We start from the raw sequence: 20686 nt of genomic DNA, 5'->3' as shown, positions 1-20686 counted from the left end.
CAGAAATAAAGACCCTCTGTTCGGCCAGATGTGGCTAATTAGAGCTGAGTATAGGGCCCTGGAAGACTGATGAGGAAATCGTCCGAACAAAATGCTTTCTTCTGCTTCCTTGGTGGGCTCAGTCCAATTAAAATGAAGAAATTATAGCATAATACTGTATGGATATTTTATTAATAAAACTGCAATCAAATATACTCACAACCGGAGACCAGCCAGACTAAGGGAAAATGGCCACTATCAACTACAAATAGTGAAGCATGCTGCCAGGATCTTTCCTGCACCCTCTGCAATGCTGCATCCTCTGCAAGGGGACTCCCCCTGAAGGTAGGACACACGTTTAGGGGTGACTCTGCTGTGCACTCTGCACCGGTCTCTGCACTGGGATGCCCCCTGCACTATACCCACACTGAAAACAGCAGGGCATGCTCCTGCACTGGGATCTCTCCAGACTACCAGGGCGGGACACACACTATCCCAGGACTCTTACAGAGTGGGGATAGCAGGGGAGACCCCAGGGGTCTCTGCTGCATTCTCTGCCCCGGGATCCCCACCAGACTCTAGTTTCAGACAGGGGGGAAAGGAAGTGGGGGAATCCCAGCTCAGATAGGGATTTAAGGACAGGAGGAGGGAACCTGCAGGCAGGTCCGACCTTCCCTGAAGGTTACCCGTGTCCACCTCAAAGAAAATCACCAGAAGCGGAGAGGGGGGACTGTACTTACCCTTCTATGGTAACGCTTCAGACAGAACTCCTCGCCACCAAAGTAGGGGAGCTGTCGGCCAAGGGGCCGCTGCACTTCATACCCAAGCCCGGTCGTATGCGCCCCTGCGAGTCATTTAACTCGCGGGCCAGCCTCTGTCAATGAGGCTATGTCGCGGCCGACCTAGCACTTGCTGGCTGGGCTGGGGGCAGAGTTGTATAAAGTACTCGAAACCCATACTTGAGTAAAAGTACAAGTGCTCGATCAAAAAGTGACTTGAGTAGAAGTGGAACTGCTCAATCAAAAAGTGACTTGAGTCGAAGTACTAAAGTATTCAACATTTTTTGTACTTAAGTATTGCAAGTAGTTTTTTTTTAAATTTTGCTACTCAAGTACTGAAAGCAAAAGTACCAGTAGTTTTGAAAAAAAAATTGCTACTGAAGTACTGAAAGTAAAAGTACAAGTACTGTGTTATGTAGTTATTAAAGAAAGAAATCAAAAGTTTGAACATCATATTGTTTTTTATTATTTCAAATGCAGCTTTTATTTATACATACAGTAGCATTTATTTTCGTATGCGCTGATAATACACATGTTTTGAGCTTCATGAAACCTGCCATCTACTGTTCTGGCGGTGGTAATTTTTATAATAGTAACGAGTAACTATGCAGCACAAAAAAAAAAATATCAGAGTAGAAGTATTGAAATCATCGAAAAAATGTAGTGAAGTAAAAATGGAAGTAGGAGAAAAAAATTCTACTCTAGGAAAGTGCAGATACCGCCTTTCAGTACTTAAGTACAGTAGTGAAGTAGTTCTACTTAGTTACTATACATCTCTGGCTGGGGGGAACGCTGGATCTAGATTATCCAGCCTGTCGCCCAGCCCGGCAGTTGATGGTAGATCTCCTGAGAGAAAAACAAAAAAGATGTAAGGAAAGAGAAAATTGCTAGAACCAGAGATCCCAGCTAGGAGCCTAGGTCCTATTTGATGCCTAGACAGATTAAAACTGATTACCTAGAGCAGAGAGGGGGGTTATATACCAGCTGAGGACGGACCATGGGCGTAGCCAGGTGTTTTTTGTTCTGCCTAATCCTACTCCTGGAGGAGGCAATATAACCCACTAGTTATGATTTATGGAGCGCTGTGTCCGCCAATGAAGGAAAGAGAAAATGTATTTTATAAAATGTTCTTGGTAGACATACAGTAGCAACCAGCTCCCTCTGTTTTGAATTTATTTTGCTTGTATTTTGATTTTCAAACCTGCTTCAGAAAAAAAAAAATACTATGGGAGCAAATAGGTTGCTATAGCGCTAAAAACAACTTTGCTTCCAAATATGCGGTCTTTTATGGGGCAGTGCAATCTTATGGGCATCATCTGGCAACTGTTCTGGAAATAAATATCACAACTGTTGGCAAGAATGTACTTATGTAAGATTTCCAGGAACAGATATAACAGATGCTAATCCTAATAGGCAAAATGTATATAAAACATGAGCCTTTAGGGGAAATTAAATCGTCTTGGTGTGCATCTGGATATAAGTCAGTGCTGTCTGTATACATTGAACCACAGGGAAAAGCAACTACTGCCATGCCGCAGTGAGAGTGTATTAAAAAAATGAACAGAGAACACGAACTAGATGAGAGCAAAAAAAAATGTTATCAAAGACCAAAGACAGAACTGGTAGACTTGGAAAACTCAAGATATTTTTCATCTCAGACCCTTTTGAAATAGAGGGCTCACTGAGTGTCCTGTGATGTATCCAAAATGTTACATCAGAACACAACAGCTAGACTTTTTAATTGGCTCATGCCTTTAACTTTCAACTGTGAGAGGACAGACCTGAACCTCTGTATCTTTGCTGTCATGATCCAGCACATTTGTCCAGGAGTTATGTCTAAGCCAGTCAATAATTACAGTGGTCTATGATTAGCTGCAAACACCAAAAGCAAAAAACAACAAATTATTATTCATATATTTTTTTAACCACTGTTTGAGTTGAACCCCTCTATTCGGTTCGCACCAGAACTCCCGAACATGTAAAACGTTCATACCCGAGCCTCAAATTCTATTAAAGTCTATGGGACCCGAACTTGAAAAATCTAAAGCCCCCATTTTGAAGGCTTATATGCAAGTTATTGGCCATAACAAAGGGCATGGGGGGCCCAAGTACTGCCTTGGGGAACAAGTATCAATGCAAATTTTTTTTCATTTAACTACTTGCCGACCGCCTACCGCAGATATACTGTGGCAGGCTGGCTCGGCTGCACGAACCGATGTATGGGTAAGTCGGTTTGTGGGAGCACTCCCAGGGGCGTGCCCACCCCATTAGGAAGCAGGGAAGCTGATCCATGGGACCGGCAGCCGCGATTTCCGCCGGGCACCTGCGATCGCTCCCCGCTCAGAGAGGACATTGGTCTGCTGTTGTAAACACAGCAGATCATTGTTCTCTCTGGAATGAACAAAGATAGACTGTGATCCTCCTATTTAGGATCATAGGTCTCTGTTTTGATTCCTGAAGTACCTCCCCCTCACAGTTATAAAACACTCCCCTAGGCTCACACTTAACCCTTTGATCACCCTTGGGTTAACCCCTTCCCCGCCGGTGTCATTATTTCAGTAACAGTGCATATTTTTAGCACTGATTACTGTAGTAATGTCAGTGGTCTCCCCAAAAGTGTAAAAAATGTCAGTTAGGGGTTCGATCTGTCCGCAATGTCACAGTCCCTCTAAAAATCGCAGATCGCCGCCATTAATAGTAAAACAAAAATAAATAAAGATGACATAAATCTTTCCCCTAGTTTAAAGACGCGATAACTTTATTAATCAAAATATGCTTATTGGGATTTTTTTATATGTAGAATATGTAGCAGAATACAAATTGGCCTAAAATTATGAAAACATTTGATTTTTACATTTTTTTATTGGGAATGGTATATAGCAGAATGTGAAAAATATATATATTTTTTCTTTCAGAATTATCACTCTTTTTTTGTTTATAGCGCAAAAAATAAAAATTGCACAGGTAATTAAATACCACCAAAAGAAAGCGCTATTTGTGGGAAAAAAAGGACAACAATTTTATTTTGGTACAGCGTTGCAAGCCCACGTAATTGTCCGTTAAAGTAACGCAGTGCCGAATCATAAAAAAATGGCCTGGTCATTAAGTGGGCAAAACCTTTCGGTCCGGAAGTGGTTAAAAGATAGTTTTTACAGGCGCAATGATTTTAATGATGCTTTAAGTGAAACAATAAAAATGAAAAATTCCTTTAAATATAGTGCCTGGGGGTCCCCTTAGTCTGCCGGTAAAGTGGCGCATCTGTACCATATAGAACCTGCTGCAGCAAAACTGACATCTATAAAGAAAAAAATTATATCTAAATTGCCAGCAATAAAATACCATTGATAGCAAAAAAAAAACCAGTGCAGTGTGCCCTTCGGGTCTGGTATAGATTTTAAAGAAAACCCCACACCACAATTAAAAAAAAAACTGAAAAAAGGGGTGTACTCACTTTTGTTACCAGCGGTTTAAACATTAATGGCTGTGTGTTGAGTTATTTTGAGGGGACAGCAAATTTACACTGTTATACAAGCTGTACAATCTCTACTTTACATTGTAGCAACGTGTCATTTCTTCAGTGTTGTCACATGAAAAGATATAATGAAATATTTACAAAAATGTGAGGGAAGTACTCACTTTTGTGAGATACTGTATCTTTCCAAGGTGTTCCTAGGGTCTTGCATTTTAGGTTAAAAAATCTGTTTTTAATCTTTTTCTATCTGCAGGTTTCATTAAAAGAATAACCAGTGTTCTAGCCATGAAAGTTCTTTGTTTAGGCACATTCTGTTATGGAGCAAGAAATGTCACCCTTTTACCCTGTAATATGTGCCCCTGGTGGAGAGCACAAGTGGCTGTGCAAACACCCATTGCACAGCTAAGGTGCACCATGCACCATTGTAATATCATCAGGAAGCCTGGTGCACCATTGTAATATCATCAGGAAGCCTGGTGCACCATTGTTATATCATCAGGAAGCCTGGTGCACCATTGTTATATCATCAGGAAGCCTGGTGCACCATTGTTATATCATCAGGAAGCCTGGTGCACCATTGTTATATCATCAGGAAGCCTGGTGCACCATTGTTATATCATCAGGAAGCCAGGTGCACCATTGTTATATCATCAGGAAGCCTGGTGCACCATTGTTATATCATCAGGAAGCCTGGTGCACCATTGTTATATCATCAGGAAGCCTGGTGCACCATTGTTATATCATCAGGAAGCCAGGTGCACCATTGTTATATCATCAGGAAGCCTGGTGCACCATTGTTATATCATCAGGAAGCCTGGTGCACCATTGTTATTTCATCAGGAAGCCTGGTGCACCATTGTTATATCATCAGGAAGCCTGGTGCACCATTGTAATATCATCAGGAAGCCTGGTGCACCATTGTAATATCATCAGGAAGCCTGGTGCACCATTGTAATATCATCAGGAAGCCTGGTGCACCATTGTAATATCATCAGGAAGCCTGGTGCACCATTGTTATATCATCCGGAAGCCTGGTGCACCATTGTTATATCATCAGGAAGCCTGGTGCACCATTGTTATATCATCAGGAAGCCTGGTGCACCATTGTAATATCATCAGGAAGCCTGGTGCACCATTGTTATATCATCAGGAAGCCTGGTGCACCATTGTAATATCATCAGGAAGCCTGGTGCACCATTGTTATATCATCAGGATGCCAGTGCAAGCAATGAAAAGCAATGATGTTCATCTAATGCTGCAGCACACCTAGACAGGAATTGCCTGAAAGAAGCTGGCAGAAATCATATCAAAAAGGGATGTCAAAAAGGATGCCACAAGGGGATGCAAAATAAAAGTCAAAATGGTATTTTATGTAAGAAATAAACACTGAAATTGTTTTTACACGGTGCTTTAACTGTCACCCGGCTAAATTTTGGATCTATTTTAGGGTTCAGGAATGTGAATTCCTCCCACTTTTTTTTTTAAGACCATGCTGTACTCTGTAAGGTTCATATGTATATACTGGTGGCGTAAGGCTGTTATATGTTACCACCATCCTCATTTATTGTGACCTTCAAAATAGAATGACCTTACTTCATTTTAGAGACATTTAATCATGAAAATAAAAATAAAATCTCACGTTTTTGAATCCTCTGTAGAGAATCTGGAGCTCCTTCTTTGTGAATTTAGTCTGTGCTTCAAGCAATTCGAGGGCCTCGGGGCGATGCCGCACTGTGGCCATCTCCAATTCATCTTCCACATTGTCTGTAGAATAATTAGCAAAAAGTTAAAATGAAATCAAGGCAAATGGGATTCAAATATGAGAACTGAGAGAAACAAGATTACAAAGGACTAGACCCATGAGATTTGATGCTGTATTAGTCAATAACAACCATGTAATACTTAAATAAGTTAAATTGCCATTATTTAGTTCAAAAGAGAAAACTTTTAAATAAAGGCGTTCCTGAAAGTCCTTATATAGAAAAGCTCAACATGTGTACAGTATTTCAGTGTTACCAGACTATGTTAAAGACGTTTGAGAAAGAATAGTTAGGGGTTCTCAACACAACCAACTCACCTCCCTAACCACTCTGGAACCCAAGTAGTTATAAATGTAAAGCCTGCTCCTTTCTAGAATCTGCCTGATCCCTATATCAGTATACGCTTGATTCCATGGGAAAGTGGATAATGGTGGCATGTGGCTTCATAGAAACATTAGAATAGACAGCTAGCTCATTATGAACGTGGACCTTTATTCTTCCCTTATGTTTTTCATTGTTTTGTTTGAATATATTTTGGTACACCATGACAAGCAGTTTCCCATTTTAGAGGACTGGGATGGTACGATCATGTTGGAGCATTTAGGTTCAATCACATACAGTTATATAACTCTCAGTTTGATCTTTATTGCATGGTCACATTGGTCCAGCTTGGCACAATGTAAGTATGCCAAACTTATATCTGTGGGACGGCTGTGAAAGGTGACAATGACTGTAGTAGTTGCCGCTACTAAAGTGAATGCCACAATTTTCTGTATCCTGGTCCTTCTTTTCTGCATAGTGACCATAAAGATTCGCTCACTTGGCACTGTCACCCTTCACAATACGCCTTGTATTTTTTACTGAATACAAGCCATTCTCTTGGACAAGGTATAGATGCTGGGTGGTGACATCACAGTCTTCACCTCATTCAAACAATGAGCGTTTTGTGTTTGTTGAACAAAATACTAGGAGTTCTGTGAATAGCAGCATTGCCAAGTGAGGGACCCCCTGTGTCACTATGCAGAAGGAATTGCAGCAATCACTATAGTAGCATCAAAGAAAACAAAAAGGGCGCACCGACCTAGCGCATTATCCTCAGTAGAAGGCTTTATTTATGTAACAATAAAAAATGGCTACTCACAGACGTAGATGAAAATACATCATATCAAGCTAGATTGCTCCAATGTCCGGGTGTAGTCCATACAATCGTTCATAATCGATATGATGACGGCTGACGCGTTTCGAGGCCTAGCCTCTTCCTCAGAGCCACCTAGACAGGAATTGCTCTGAGGAAGAGGCTAGGCCTCGAAACGCGTCAGCCGTCATCATATCGATTATGAACGATTGTATGGACTACACCCGGACATTGGAGCAATCTAGCTTGATATGATGTATTTTCATCTACGTCTGTGAGTAGCCATTTTTTATTGTTACATAAATAAAGCCTTCTACTGTGGATAATGCGCTAGGTCGGTGCGCCCTTTTTGTTTTCTTTGATTCTAGTACCGGTGGACTACCCCAGTCCGATATGGGCAGCAAGACTTAAGCCATTTGAGAAGCCAGTTGTGAGTCCCGTGAGGAGTGTGGTCGAGGGGTTTGGATACCAAGCGCAGGAGGAGGGTGGTCACACCCTATTGGTTTTTGGAGCAATCACTATAGTAGTGCTGACTTGTAGGTTAACCACTTCTGGACAGAAAGATTTTCCCCCCTTAATGACCAGGCCATTTTTTTGCGATTCGGCACTGCGTTACATTAACTAACAATTGCGCAGCCGTACGACGCTGTACCCAATAAAAAATTGATGTCCTTTTCCCACAAATAGAGCTTTGTTTTGCTGGTATTCAATAAGCTCTGCGATTTTTTGCACTATAAACAAAAAAAGAGCGACAATTCTGAAAAAAAAAAAAAAAATTTTTTTCACTTTCTGCTATATAACATTTCCAATAAAAAAAAAATAAAAATCTAATTTTTTCATTATTTTAGGCCAATTTGTATTCTGCTACATATTTTTGGTAAAACAATCCCAAAAAGAGTATTTTGATTGGTTTGCGCAAAAGTTATCACGTCTACAAACTAAGGAAAAGATTTATGTCATTTTTATTTATTTATTTCTTTTACTAGTAATGGAGGTGATCAGCAATTTTTAGTGGGACTGAGACAATGCAGCAGACAGATCGGACACCTAACTGGCATTTTTTACACTTTTGGGGGGACCAGTGACATTACTACAGTAATCAGTGTTAAAAATATGCACTGTTACTGTACTAATGACACTGACAGGGAAGGGGTTAACACCAGGGGCGATCAAAGGGTTAAATGTGTCCCTAGGTGGTGCTTTCTAACTGTGTGTGGGATGAACTTATGGAATGAACACAGGGACCTGTGTTCCTAAATAGGAGGAACACAGGAGCCCTGTGGTCATTGCTGACATAGGGAGCGATAGCGGGTGCCTAGTGGCAATTGCGGCCGCCGGCCCGCAGATCAGCTTCCCCTCCCCTCCTGGCCCGCACGCCCCCCCCCCCCTATGAGCACTTCTGCGAAGTGACGTCTCATTTCGCGAGAACCTGCCGATCTGCCGATCTGCCACAGTACATGTACAGCGGCTGGTTGGCAAGTGGTTAAAGGATAAGTTCACCTTTTGTAACATGTTACGCCCATATTTGGGGTATAACAGGTTACTAACAGAATGGCCCCCTCACCTCCCCAGTCCCCGATCTAGCAGCTAGCGGGGATCTTCCCCCCCATTAGGTGTCACAATTTATGCACAGCCACGTCATTTATTCACAGTATCCTGTTAATGGAAAATTACAAGGTCTGGCAGTGTTTGCGGCTGTTGGCTTGTAGTTTTCATTTAACTACAAGGGCGCTGTGGAGCGCCAGGGTAGTTCATTCTCTCTTCCTGTCAGATTGTATCTGCCTACCATATGGGACATACAGGCACACAAATAAACTGGCAGATTTGCTAGAAACCTGCATGACTGATAGGCTCCAAAAAATATATAATAAAATTCACATTTTTTTACCTGCAAAAAAATATGCATTTATTATTTTTTTCTAAAAAGTGAATTTATCCTTTAACGCTGCCCCAGTTGGTAAGGGTATAGTTCATTTTGCTCCTGGGTTTTCCTTATGGCAGGCTTGGCTGGGTCCAACCCACTGGTGCCGTGTAGTCTGTACCCAAGGGGCACATAGCTAGAGAGATATCTTTCTCATCACCGTTGCCGGAGTACAGGGAGATTGTTGGGGATTGCAGTCCTCCCAGAAGAAACCTCCTATGGACACTGTCAAATATGGGCTGTCATCCTATGCAGGTATGCTGGGACAACCACAAGCCTGAAGTTAGGGACTAGAGATGTTAGGAAAAGACTGCACTTTATGTTGGATTGTTACCAGTGTATGTCATCATGCTAAGTTATTTAAGTAAAACTGAAATTATGTCCTTGCCTGGTCTGAAGTTATTCAAAGGGTGTCACACATGGTCTACAGCCTCGGGTCAATTAAAGCACATTGGGGCATGACATCACTGTAAGAGTTAATACAGTGGGAAGAAAAAGCAAGTGGTTACCAATGATAACAAAGGTTTCTATAGCAGCCTGTTTTAGGCATGTACATGTGGCAGGTGGGACAGCTTCTAGCTGGAGGAGTTGTTGTTGGCACTCTCTCCATGAGCAGGCGCGTCTCTCAAAGTAATGGGAGTAGATCAGCCCCACAGAGGTCCCCACACACCACACTTGCACACAGGTATAAAAGAGAAAGCGTTAAGTGAAGTGCATGCATGGAGTCAGCACTAGGTGCACGGCAGGGCTCCATACCGTTACTGGAAGCGGTGGATATGTGGAGAGGGCAAGGGCTCTACATGTCCCCCCAAAATGCATCAGTGTATAATACAACAAGAGAGTTTGTTGGAGTTTGTTAGAGACCAGTTCTCTGTTCCAGAAAAGGTACCTCATCTGTACAAGTGCATACATAGCCCAGAAGAACTCACCCCGGGGTAGGCCTCGCCCTTGCTTGGTGCTCAATGAGTTGGAAAACATGGTGAATGTGACACCTTATCTACTACCTCCTTACAGACTACTACAATGATTTTTACCTTCCATAGCGATCACTCAGATATGAGATTTAGGTACTTACAATGTGCCAAGCTGGACCAATTTAACTATGCAAAAAAAATCATACCAAGACCTATAATATTAAAAAAGTTACACATATTTATATAATTTAGTGAATGGGTATATGGTGGAAGATCGGTGTGAGTATATCTGCATTCGAATTGGCTAGCTGAAATAAAAAAATATATATTTTGGACAATGTCTAATTTATTTGACTTTGTGGAATATATGTTGCACTAGAATTTGTTTGTTAGTTAATTTGCTCTAATGTAAAGGTTTGCATCTAGAGAAAGTCATACTGTCTGACATCAGACATTATTTAGTGTTGTTTGTGATTTTATGGTTTTATTGTGATTGCTGCAATGTTGGTAGGGGTAATATGTAGAAGTACTGTAGCTGGAAATGTCCAGAGAGGAAGGAGAAAAGTACTGTTATAGACCTTAATATTTCCTTATATATGAATTGACAATCACCTTTGAGATTAACAAATACATACCTCCCAACTTTCTAAATTTATAAAGAGAGACACCTTTAAGCAAGCATTATGTAGTTAAAGGCCATGTCCCTGCTCGACCCCAGTTTCACGAACCACAAAGTTCTAATATGCAGAAAATGATTGGCTAAATCACATGAGTGTTTTTTTTTTACTTTTTTTTTTCCTTTATATAGGCTTTTCAAAATAACAAAAGATGTAATATAGAGGTTGGATAAAAAAAGTTTAGTGTAGCATATCACTTATGGTACAACCCAACCTCAAAAAAAAGTTGGGACGCTGTGTAAAATCCACATAAAAACAGAAGGCAATGATTTTCAAATCTCAAAAAGTCTGAGTAAAGCCCTGTACACACGCGTCGAAAATTGGCAGTGAATTTTCGGCCAACGTCCGATCTGCCGATTTTCGGCTTGTTAGTATGATGCTTCAGACAACCGACTCCGACTTTTCGGCCGAAGAAAATCTGGTGTGCAGGCTATAAAATTTTTGTTGGCCGTCAACACAACGGCCGATTTTCGTGCAGTCAGTACAGATTTCGACAGGGAAAAATCTTATGAGCAAGTCTGGGCATGCTCAGAGAAGAAAGAACACAAAGAAAGCAAACCAACACATGACATCACTTCTGAAGTAGAATTTTGTTGTGCGAGAAAATTTGTGTGCAGTCTAGGCACATTCCAACCAACAAAACACCACTCTGGACAAAAGACGGACGATCGGTTGGACGATAATCATTGCGTGTGTACAGGGCTTAAGTCATTGCAATTTAACATTGAGGAACATTATTCTGAAATTTTTTGACAATTGTTAGACGCAGCTTTTCACAGATTGGTGAACCTCTGCCCATCTTTACTTCTTAGACTATGGCTCTCTACGATGCCCTTTCATGTTACTGATTTATTGCCAAAATAACCTAATTAGTTGCAAAATGTTCTTCCAGTTCTTCCTTTTTAACACTTTTCCATCTTTATGTTGCCCTGTCCCAACTTTTTGAAGACATGTTGCTGCCATTAATTTCAAAATTATTTTATTTTTTTCTTAAAATGGTAAATTTTCTCAGTTTAAACATTTGAAATTTTGTTATGCTCTATTGTGAATATATTTGGAATTATTAGATTTGCAAACCATTGCATTATTTTTTAATGTAGATTTTACACAGCATCCTAACTTTTTTGGAGTTGGGGTTGTCTAAAATGGTACATTTTGTATAGAGATGTACACATTAGGCCAAAAAAAGAGGAAAAACAGAGGCCGATCGCGGTACAGAAGGATTTGGGCTCAAATGAGGGAAAGTCAGTTCAAATGAGCTATGCAAATACTATTAGGTGGCCAGCACAAAGGATGCATATGTACAAGATAGAAATCTGTATGAACTTGCATGACCACCACTTCAATTGTCATCTACATAAGAAAGGAATGTAGTATTTGTGCTGAACACTCACAGCTGTGTGATTGGGTCATTGCCATCGATGGATGGATGATCATGTTGCCTACAACCAAGATGAATGAATGCCAGGTGTCTTGGACTGCCTAACTGTGATTGTTCTTTATAATAAACTTGATAACAATTTCTTCTTTTGAATACAAATTAAAGGAGACCTGTCACACCAGCTGATACAACCAAAACACGGATCCAACACTTGATGCTAATACTGTGTTATTCTTGCAGCAGTGATATTTTTAAGCCCTGTACACACGTAGCGATTGTCGGCCGTAAATATTCGGCCGCCGAACGATCCGCCGATTGTCGGCTTGTTAGTATGATGCTTCAGACAACCGACAGTGAATTTTCGGCCGAACAGAATCTGGCGTGCAGACTTTAAAATTTTTATTGCCCGTCACCAGAACGTCCGATTGTTCGCCAGTCAGTACAGAATTCGGCCGACAAACAGCAGATGAGCAAGACTGGGCATGCTCAGAAAAGAAAAAACACACGGAAAGTTAACCATCACATGACATCACTTCTGCAGTCGGCTGTTGTTGGCCGACAAAATTCGTGTGCAGTCTTTAGCACTTTTCAGCCGACAGGACAGCACCGGACAAAAGACGGCCGATCGTTCGGCCGACATTCGGTACGTGTGTACGGCGCTTCAGGACAGATGATGCAAAGTGTATGATGCTACACTTGTGTTCTGCTCCAAAATGAGTTCTCCCTGCTGTGACCGGTATTAGTTGAGGTGACAGGTATCCCTGAATAGTTTTACACAGATATTTCATTAAATGCACAGGTAGGATATATTGGTATAAATGTGTCAGTCCATAGGCAACTAACTGATTACCTGTTTTGTTTTGTAATCCTTTTTGATCTGAAACTGCTGGCAAAAAAAAAAAAAAAACACAATTCTCGAAGCAATGTATTTTATAATAGCTAACTAGCCATTCAAGTGAAGTAGTAAAAATCCATAAATAATTCAAGGGTGAAACAAAACAAATATTTCTCTGTGAAGCCACTGGGAATTTCGGCTGGATTTCTGCTGCCAAAATAATAGCACAGGATATTTGCCGTGTTGGGGACAATAGGGCTGCACACTACTTGATGGATATCTGTGCTTGATGCTGGTAAATTCCAAGGACTTCTGTGCAGGCAAGTTATTTATTGCCTAACAAGTGTGTTGTGGCTTTGTTGTCAATTCGGGGCTTTGTTAATGCGACAGATTTCAGTTTATTCCTGCTCATGCACAGAAAATAGAAAATAAACTATTGCAAAAAGTTGAAGAATATACTATTAGGGAAAAAATTGGTAATTTTATAACCAGAGCAGTATTAGGCATATAAGGCATAAATTTAATTTTTTATTAATAATTACAAAACTTCATTGCTGTTTAATGTTGCTTGAACTGTCGGCTATATTCATCAATATGTTGGTGGAATGTAATAGATCCACTAAGAATATTTATAGGGAGTTGGGGTGGGCAAACAATGTTTGAGAGCGTATCAAATCAAAAAAAGTTTGTTTTTTTTGCCTGTTTTTTTTGTTTTTAAAGCAGCGTTAGTTTGCACCTCATTGCAGTGAGAATGGTAATGCAAAGGCGTAGGTGTTATTGGTCCCTTAGAGCCCAATTTTCCATTTCATTGGGGTGCATTGCATGTATTTATCTACATGTATTAATGCATCTCTGCTGCATTTTTGGCACTTAAACGCTGTACAAAGTGACGTATGTTACAGTAGCGCGCAGAAAATCTCACGTTTACTACATGCTGCTGAATTGCCTAGGTGTGAATGCAGACTTCCAGTTACCATTTAAAAGCAGATTAAACTGCAGTGTATAGATGTGAGCCACCCACCCAAAAGTGACATTCATCTTTTTTACTGCAGGAAAATGGACAAATGTGAATAGACCTTTGAGTTATGGACTGCGTCATGATTTGGTATTTTGATTGAGGGTTACTTAAATATAGTTTTGAGACTATAAGGGCTAAAGAGGTGTAGCTATACATATATGAACCAGAGCTTTTTCCTATATTGGGTACTGTTTGGAGGCATGTTTAAAGTGTAAATCTAGTTTTGAATAAAAAATGTATAAATCTGTTTTATATCACTTTATGCAAAAATCTCTTGCAGTACTTACCCTTGCTAACAGGTTTAGCGCTATGTGATCCAAGACTTGTGAAGACTGGTGGAAAAAAATCATGACAATGCAGATATTGGGGGGGGTGAAGATCAGAGGGGAGGAACATAAAGTAGCGGCATACGCCTATGATGTTCTGTTACATATCTAATCCCAGAATACCACTGCCAAATTTAATAGAAGAAATTAAAAGATATGGTGAGCTTTCAAATTTTAAGATTAGCCCAATAAAATCTGAAATTCTTAACATAAACATGAATAAGAACGATGAACAAGCTACGCAAAAAGATTTCCCATTTACTTGGAGGAAAACATATTTAAATTTAACATTTAAAATTTAAAAGTTAACACTGTCATTAAAGAATTTATATCAAGAAAATGATATCCCACTACTCATTGAGATTAAAATGAAAATTAGAAGGATGACAATAAGGATATTCTCTTGGGTAGGAGGAATAAACTTGATCAAGATGGTGATCTTGCTGAAAATACTATATAAATCCCAAATGTTACAAATATTTATACCCCAGAGTTACTTTAGGACGTTGGAAACAATAATAACAAGGTTTATTTGGCAGAATAAGAAACCGGGAATACGGCTCTCAGTACTGACTAGAGATAAAACACGAGGGGGGTTAGCTGCACCAGATTTTAAAAGGTATTACAAAGCTGTGGTAATAACACAAATGGTTGAATGGACAAAGAATAAAAGTGACAAAGGTGGGTAACACTAGAAAAAATACTAAGTAGGACATGGTTAAGTTACAATATTTGGGTTCCATGACATTTTAGAATGTCAGATATAAATACACACAAATTGACTAGGAATGGGTTTAGAGTTTGGGGACATAATTTATAAACAATCAAAATGGGAATATAATTCACCGCTAATTGCACTCACGGAGACAAAATATTTTTTACCTGGTAATGAGACACAATTTGGGGAATGGATTAAGGACAAAAATGCACAAATAAAAGATATAACGAAAAAAAGGGAAAATGTGCTCCTATCAGGAATTGAAACACAATAGGGATTTAATGGCATTGAATGAATGGCGGTATTTGCAGCTAAGACACTTTGTGACATCACTACCTTAACCTATTAGAGCGGAGGAGGATTATCTTCCCCTTGAACGTCCGTGCAATTCTAAGATGGTTTCAAAACATAATGTCTCTCGGCTCTATAAAATTCTTATGGAGTGTGCGGAGCCGGGAACACCACCATTCATTTCAAAATGAGAAGAGGATTTGGGAACACACTTGAAAAAGCAACCAATAGATAAGGTTCTGAGAGCCATCCATAGCCTGGCCAGGGATATCAATATGATAGAAATTAACTATAAATGTTTGGCAAGGTGGTATATAACCCCAGTTAAAGCACAGAAATACCACACTGAGAAATCCCTATTATGCTGGAGGGGTGTAACTTTAAGGGTACTATAGCACATATCTGGTGGGAATGCCCAAAGATACAAGCCTATTAGCAGAAGGTACGACAATATATAGTGGAGATTGCGTAAATGGAGATTGCTGACAACCCGTGGCTCTGTTTATTTCATAACACAGATAGTCCATTAAAACAATATAAGTATACACTAGTACCATATTTACTGAATGCAGCAAAAGGGACAATCCTAAAAAAATGTTTAGACCTGGAGAGTCCTACGTTGAGGGATTGGTTGAAAAGAATCAAGTATACATACAAAATGGAATACCAGTGCAGCAGTAAAGATGAGCAAATGGAGCGATTTTACAATATTTGGAAGGGATGGGAAGAGTTCAAGAAAACAAGGAAATATATGGAGGTATGGGGAGTACCGAAAATGTAGGTGGTAAAGGGAGGGAAGGAGGCTTTAAGGAAGGTGAGAAAGGTGAAAGGATTAAGTGGTTAAATCAGAGGGAGAGGTGGGAGGGAAAAGAGGGAAATGCGTTTTTTTTGTACATGAATGATCAAATGTGTTCACTTAATGTATATGAAAAAATCAAATAAAAACTAAATAATACAAAAAAAATTATAGCTCAGGAAACTTGAAGCCCTCTTTTGTTTAGTGGTCTGCTAGTCAAAGTCTCTCTCTTGCTTAGTGGTCTGGTAGTTGAAGTCTCTCTCTTGTTTAGTGGTCTGGTAGTTGAAGTCTCTTTCTTGCTTAGTAGTCTGGTAGTTGAAGTCTTTTTCTTGTTTAGTGGTCTGGTAGTTGAAGTCTCTCTCTTGTTTAGTGGTCTGGTAGTTGAAGTCTCTTTCTTGCTTAGTGGTCTGGTAATTGAAGTCTATTTCTTGCTTAGTGGTCTGGTAGTTGAAAAGTAGTCCTATGATAGCGTGCTGCGTCTAGTAGCATACTATAGTCCCCCGATGTAAACTTTAAGAATCAGTTTGTCAAGGTCACATTCAAATTGAATTCTGTACTGTATATATTAGCACTTTAACAGCTACATGAGTTCCTTTAATATGGAAACACACTTTTTTTGACTAATTGAATAAATGTGAATATTTCCAACAAACCTGTAACACTTAATATGTGTCAGTAACCCGGCCCAAGTTGCATTTTCCCGTCATCTGTGCTTATAAAAGCTAGCAGGTTTCTCTATGCATTACTAAAATGTGCCTCATGCAGTCTTACTGCCAAGTGTAATGACAGATTATTCTGTTAGTTAGTTGTAAGCAAATATGCTAGTTCATAATTTGCATATTCAGCAACTTTCAGTACTGACTTGCAGTTTTCTGGGATTCTTTTTCTAGTTTGCAAAAGCTTCTTAAAGCAGAAAGGCAGCAAACAACACAGTTCACATGTATATGTTTGAATTGTTTTAGATGCCTAAATATTTATAATTTTATTCAAACAGCCCTTTGCTGCAGATAAGCCTGCCAAACAGCAGACATTTGGTGACCCAAAATCACCCAATGTAGTTAAGTAAAACTTGATCAATAAACCACTCTGATGAGGTTGGTGCTGTGCTCTTTCCTCCTGTCAGCAAGCTCCTTATTATGTGGGATTTACAGACTGCCAATGCATAGGAGACTGACTGGCTGACAGTGCAGCTCCTTCTTCTTCCGGTCATGCTATTCAGCAGATTTCAGCAGGCAAGAAATGATTAAAGATAAAGTGCAGCCAAAGTCAGAAAAAAAATATCAGCACAAGGGAAATAACAGTCAGTAGTATATGTTCCTTGTGCTTATTCCTCTTCTGTTAGTGAAAATCTTTCTCCATCCTGCTCCTTCCTACCCCCTATTCTTTCAGTACAGAGGGTTAATACAACTTAAAGGCTGTCACAAAGGAGCCCGAGTATGTTCACCCTTTCAGCACAGCTCTTCCATTCATAGAAACATCTATGAATGAAACACTATCTATGCAAGGAGGACAGGTAGATTATTGCTAGGTCTGCTCCCCCCATTCAGAGATTCCATTATTACAGCTTCTATGAATGACTCACAAGCTCTGAATGGAGGAAGCAGAGCTATCAATCATCCACCTGTCCTCCGTTCATAGATTGTGTTTCATTCATAGATGCTTCTATGAATGTAGGAGCTGTGCAGAAAGGGTGAGCTTAGTCAGGCTCCTTTGATGAGAGCCTGTGACAACCCCATTAGTTGTATTAAACACTGCTGTACGGAAAGATTAGGGGGGGTGCATGAGGGAGGAAGATTTCCACTAACAGAAGAGGAATCAGAACAAGGCACACATCCTCCTGACTGTAAGTTATGTCTCTTGTGCTGATTCTTCAGGTTGGTGATTTTGACTGCACTAAAGCTTTACCACTTGACCTCCGGAAGGTTTATCCCCCCCCCCCTCATGACCAAGCCATTTTTTTGTGATACAGCACCGTGTTACTTATACTGACAATTGTGCAGTCCTGTGACACTGCCCCCAAATAAAAATTATGTACTTTTTCCCCCACAAACACAGCTTTTTTATGGTATTTGATCACCTCTGCAGTTTTTATTTTTTTGTGCTATAAACAAAAACAGAATGAAAATTAAAAATAAAAACAAAAAAACAATATTTTTTCCAGTCTGCTATAAAACATATCCAATAAAAAATGTAAAAAATCAAACTTCTTCTTAATTTCAGTTCAATAGGTATTCTGCTACATATTTTCAGTAAAAAAAATTCCAATAAGTGTATATTGATTGGTTTGTGTAAAACTTACAGCGTCTACAAACGAAGTAATTGGTTTATTTATTTATGTATTTATTTCTTACTAGTAATGTCGGTGATCAGAGACTTATAGCGGGACTGCGATATTGCGGCGGACAATTTGGACACTAACTGCCACTTTTTGGGGGCCAGTGATATTATTACAATGATCAGTGCTAAAAAAATATGCGCTGTCATTATACTAATGACAGGGGAAGGGGTTAACATCACGGCGATCAAAGAGTTAAATGTGTGCCTAGCCAGTGTTTGTGTACTGTGTGGGGGGTGCTTTTACTAGGGTAAGGCATGCATCCATGTCCCTGCTTTGCAGGAACACAGGATCCATACTTTCATTTAAAATTAATTTTTACATTTACTGATAGATTAATGATTACAAGGCTACATAAACTTTTGTCTGTTATATATACTTAGCTTTAAGGATTTGGTTTAAATGGGTGTCTGTTATACTAGCCATATTTTTAGACCTTCATTAAATCCCTTGGTTGTATGTTGGTGTTGAGAAACAAGCCACTTGACAGGAAACCTTTGTTTACTGATCACTGACAAGAAAAGTCATTTGTTGCAATTCTGGATAGAGCGGTTCTAACAGACTATATAGTATGAGACTTCCTAAAATAAGTTGGAGCCTGATAAGCCAGGTGATGTTTATATGTCATCAGAGAGCTGTGGCTTCTCGTACCAACAGTGAAGCTCTACATGTTGGCACCAGAGCTCATTAATTCATGTCTTATGTCATAAGACTGAATGACCGCAAAAACCTTTTGTTCCGTTCGATGTCTGTTATTTATTATAGCTTTAGATTTGCAGAATATTTGTGTCCTACTTGTAAATACTGCCACTATTTACAAGTCAGTAAATGTGACATAACAAATAAACACTACACATCTCAAAGGTATAGTAACACAGTAAAACTATAAGTATTAAAAAGACTGAATTTTCAAATTAAAGTAGACCTAAACTAAATCACAGAAAGTTAAGGTTGCAGTGTTATAGGAAACATATAAAAACATGGCTAGGCAGTACCCTGAAAAATGTTGTGAGCAAGGCCATTATGAACAAGCTCATTATGGTTGAAACGCGTTAACATCTGCTGTATATATCTGTCTTTTATGGAGTAATAATACATTTGGATGTATTTAAGAGCATGTATAGACTTGTGGATCATGTTTTACTAAATACCCTAAAAAGTCTACCTTTTGTCTGGAATTCTTCCTGAAAAAAACAGTGGTATGTGAATGTGCCTAGGCACTCCTGTACCCAGAGTCTCATAGCCATATATTCATGGTATGAGATCTAAGGCACTGCTGCCTCTGACTGCTATTCTCAGGAGATTTGGAGTAAGATTTGGTGGTATCACTATTGTGCTACTCTCTCTTCCTCCTGGAGGCTCTGACATAGGGAAGCAAAGCCCTTCCTCTACCGAGATGGCCACCATCATATACGCATGGTCAATCTGGCCGTACATGGATCATATTTTGATCCGTGTAATCTCCCTGCTGTCAGAATGCAATAGCTCAGCAGGAGAGATTCTCCTATCCACATTGAGTGTGTGGATAGGGGAACTGAGTCATCCTCTTTTGCTCAACCCGCTGTATGGCCAGCCTTAGCAAGTAATAGAAAAAATCAGCTGCAGGGGCACCAAAGGCAACACCAGTGGCTAGTTCTTTGCCTTTTTTTGGCACTGCTTCCACAGTTCTGTTTCTTTTGAAAACTTTAAGCTTCAATATGTTAACATCAAAAAGTTGATTTTTTTTTTAAATCTGCAGCTTTTATAAACAAAAAAAAAAAAAAAAAACACCATATAATTCTGCTATCAAGGTCCTTGTTCATTTACTTGAGATGGCTGCTCACAGTCTCCACCATGGGATGTAGGATCACAACGGGAACAGTTGTAGTGACAACATTGAAAATTTGGTCCTGCATTGTCACCCTGTAAAATGAGCCCATGGTGAGACTGCAAGCAGCCAACCCAACTTATATTGTGCAGGCATTATCAACTGATATCACTCTTAGAAAGCCAGTTCAGAACAACATTGTGCAGCAGACACTAAAGTGAGTGCTTGTAGACAGGAAGAGACTAGAGGAGATCAGCAGCACTAAGATGTTAGACAGTTCTCACACACTTTACTCTGCAGACTGCTGCTTGGGCTTAGAACTTTGTGCTTCCACTGAAGGTAAATGGGATATACTATAATTCATATAGGTAGCACAGTGGCTTTGTGGTTAGCCTTAATAAATTGCAGTCCTTTGTTCAAGTCCTGGTCAGGACACAAACTGCATGGAATGTGCATGTCCCCCTGTGTTTGTGTGGGTTTTCTCCAACACTCCAAAAACAAGCCCTATTATGATATTCTATAGAGTGCACCCAAGATGGCTA

General features: G+C 39.8%; 1 protein-coding gene across 3 annotated transcripts in view; it reads right to left on the bottom strand.

The window, feature by feature from the left end:
• KCNIP4 (potassium voltage-gated channel interacting protein 4) overlaps positions 1–20686 on the bottom strand; it is an 888341-nt gene that overhangs the window by 184208 nt on the left and 683447 nt on the right. For all 3 annotated transcript variants that reach the window (XM_082269017.1, XM_082269016.1, XM_082269015.1), the window contains exon 2: positions 5870–5994. In XM_082269017.1, coding sequence (XP_082125143.1) covers positions 5870–5971 — 102 coding nt within the window. In that variant the 5' untranslated portion in view covers positions 5972–5994. The remainder of the gene's footprint in view (positions 1–5869; positions 5995–20686) is intronic.

The sequence above is a fragment of the Pelophylax lessonae genome, assembly GCF_965119305.1.
Source record: "Pelophylax lessonae genome assembly, chromosome: 1".
NCBI classification, from domain to species: domain Eukaryota; kingdom Metazoa; phylum Chordata; class Amphibia; order Anura; family Ranidae; genus Pelophylax; species Pelophylax lessonae.
Note: the sequence above shows the minus strand (reverse complement) of the source record. Positions and strands in the feature narration are given on the sequence as shown.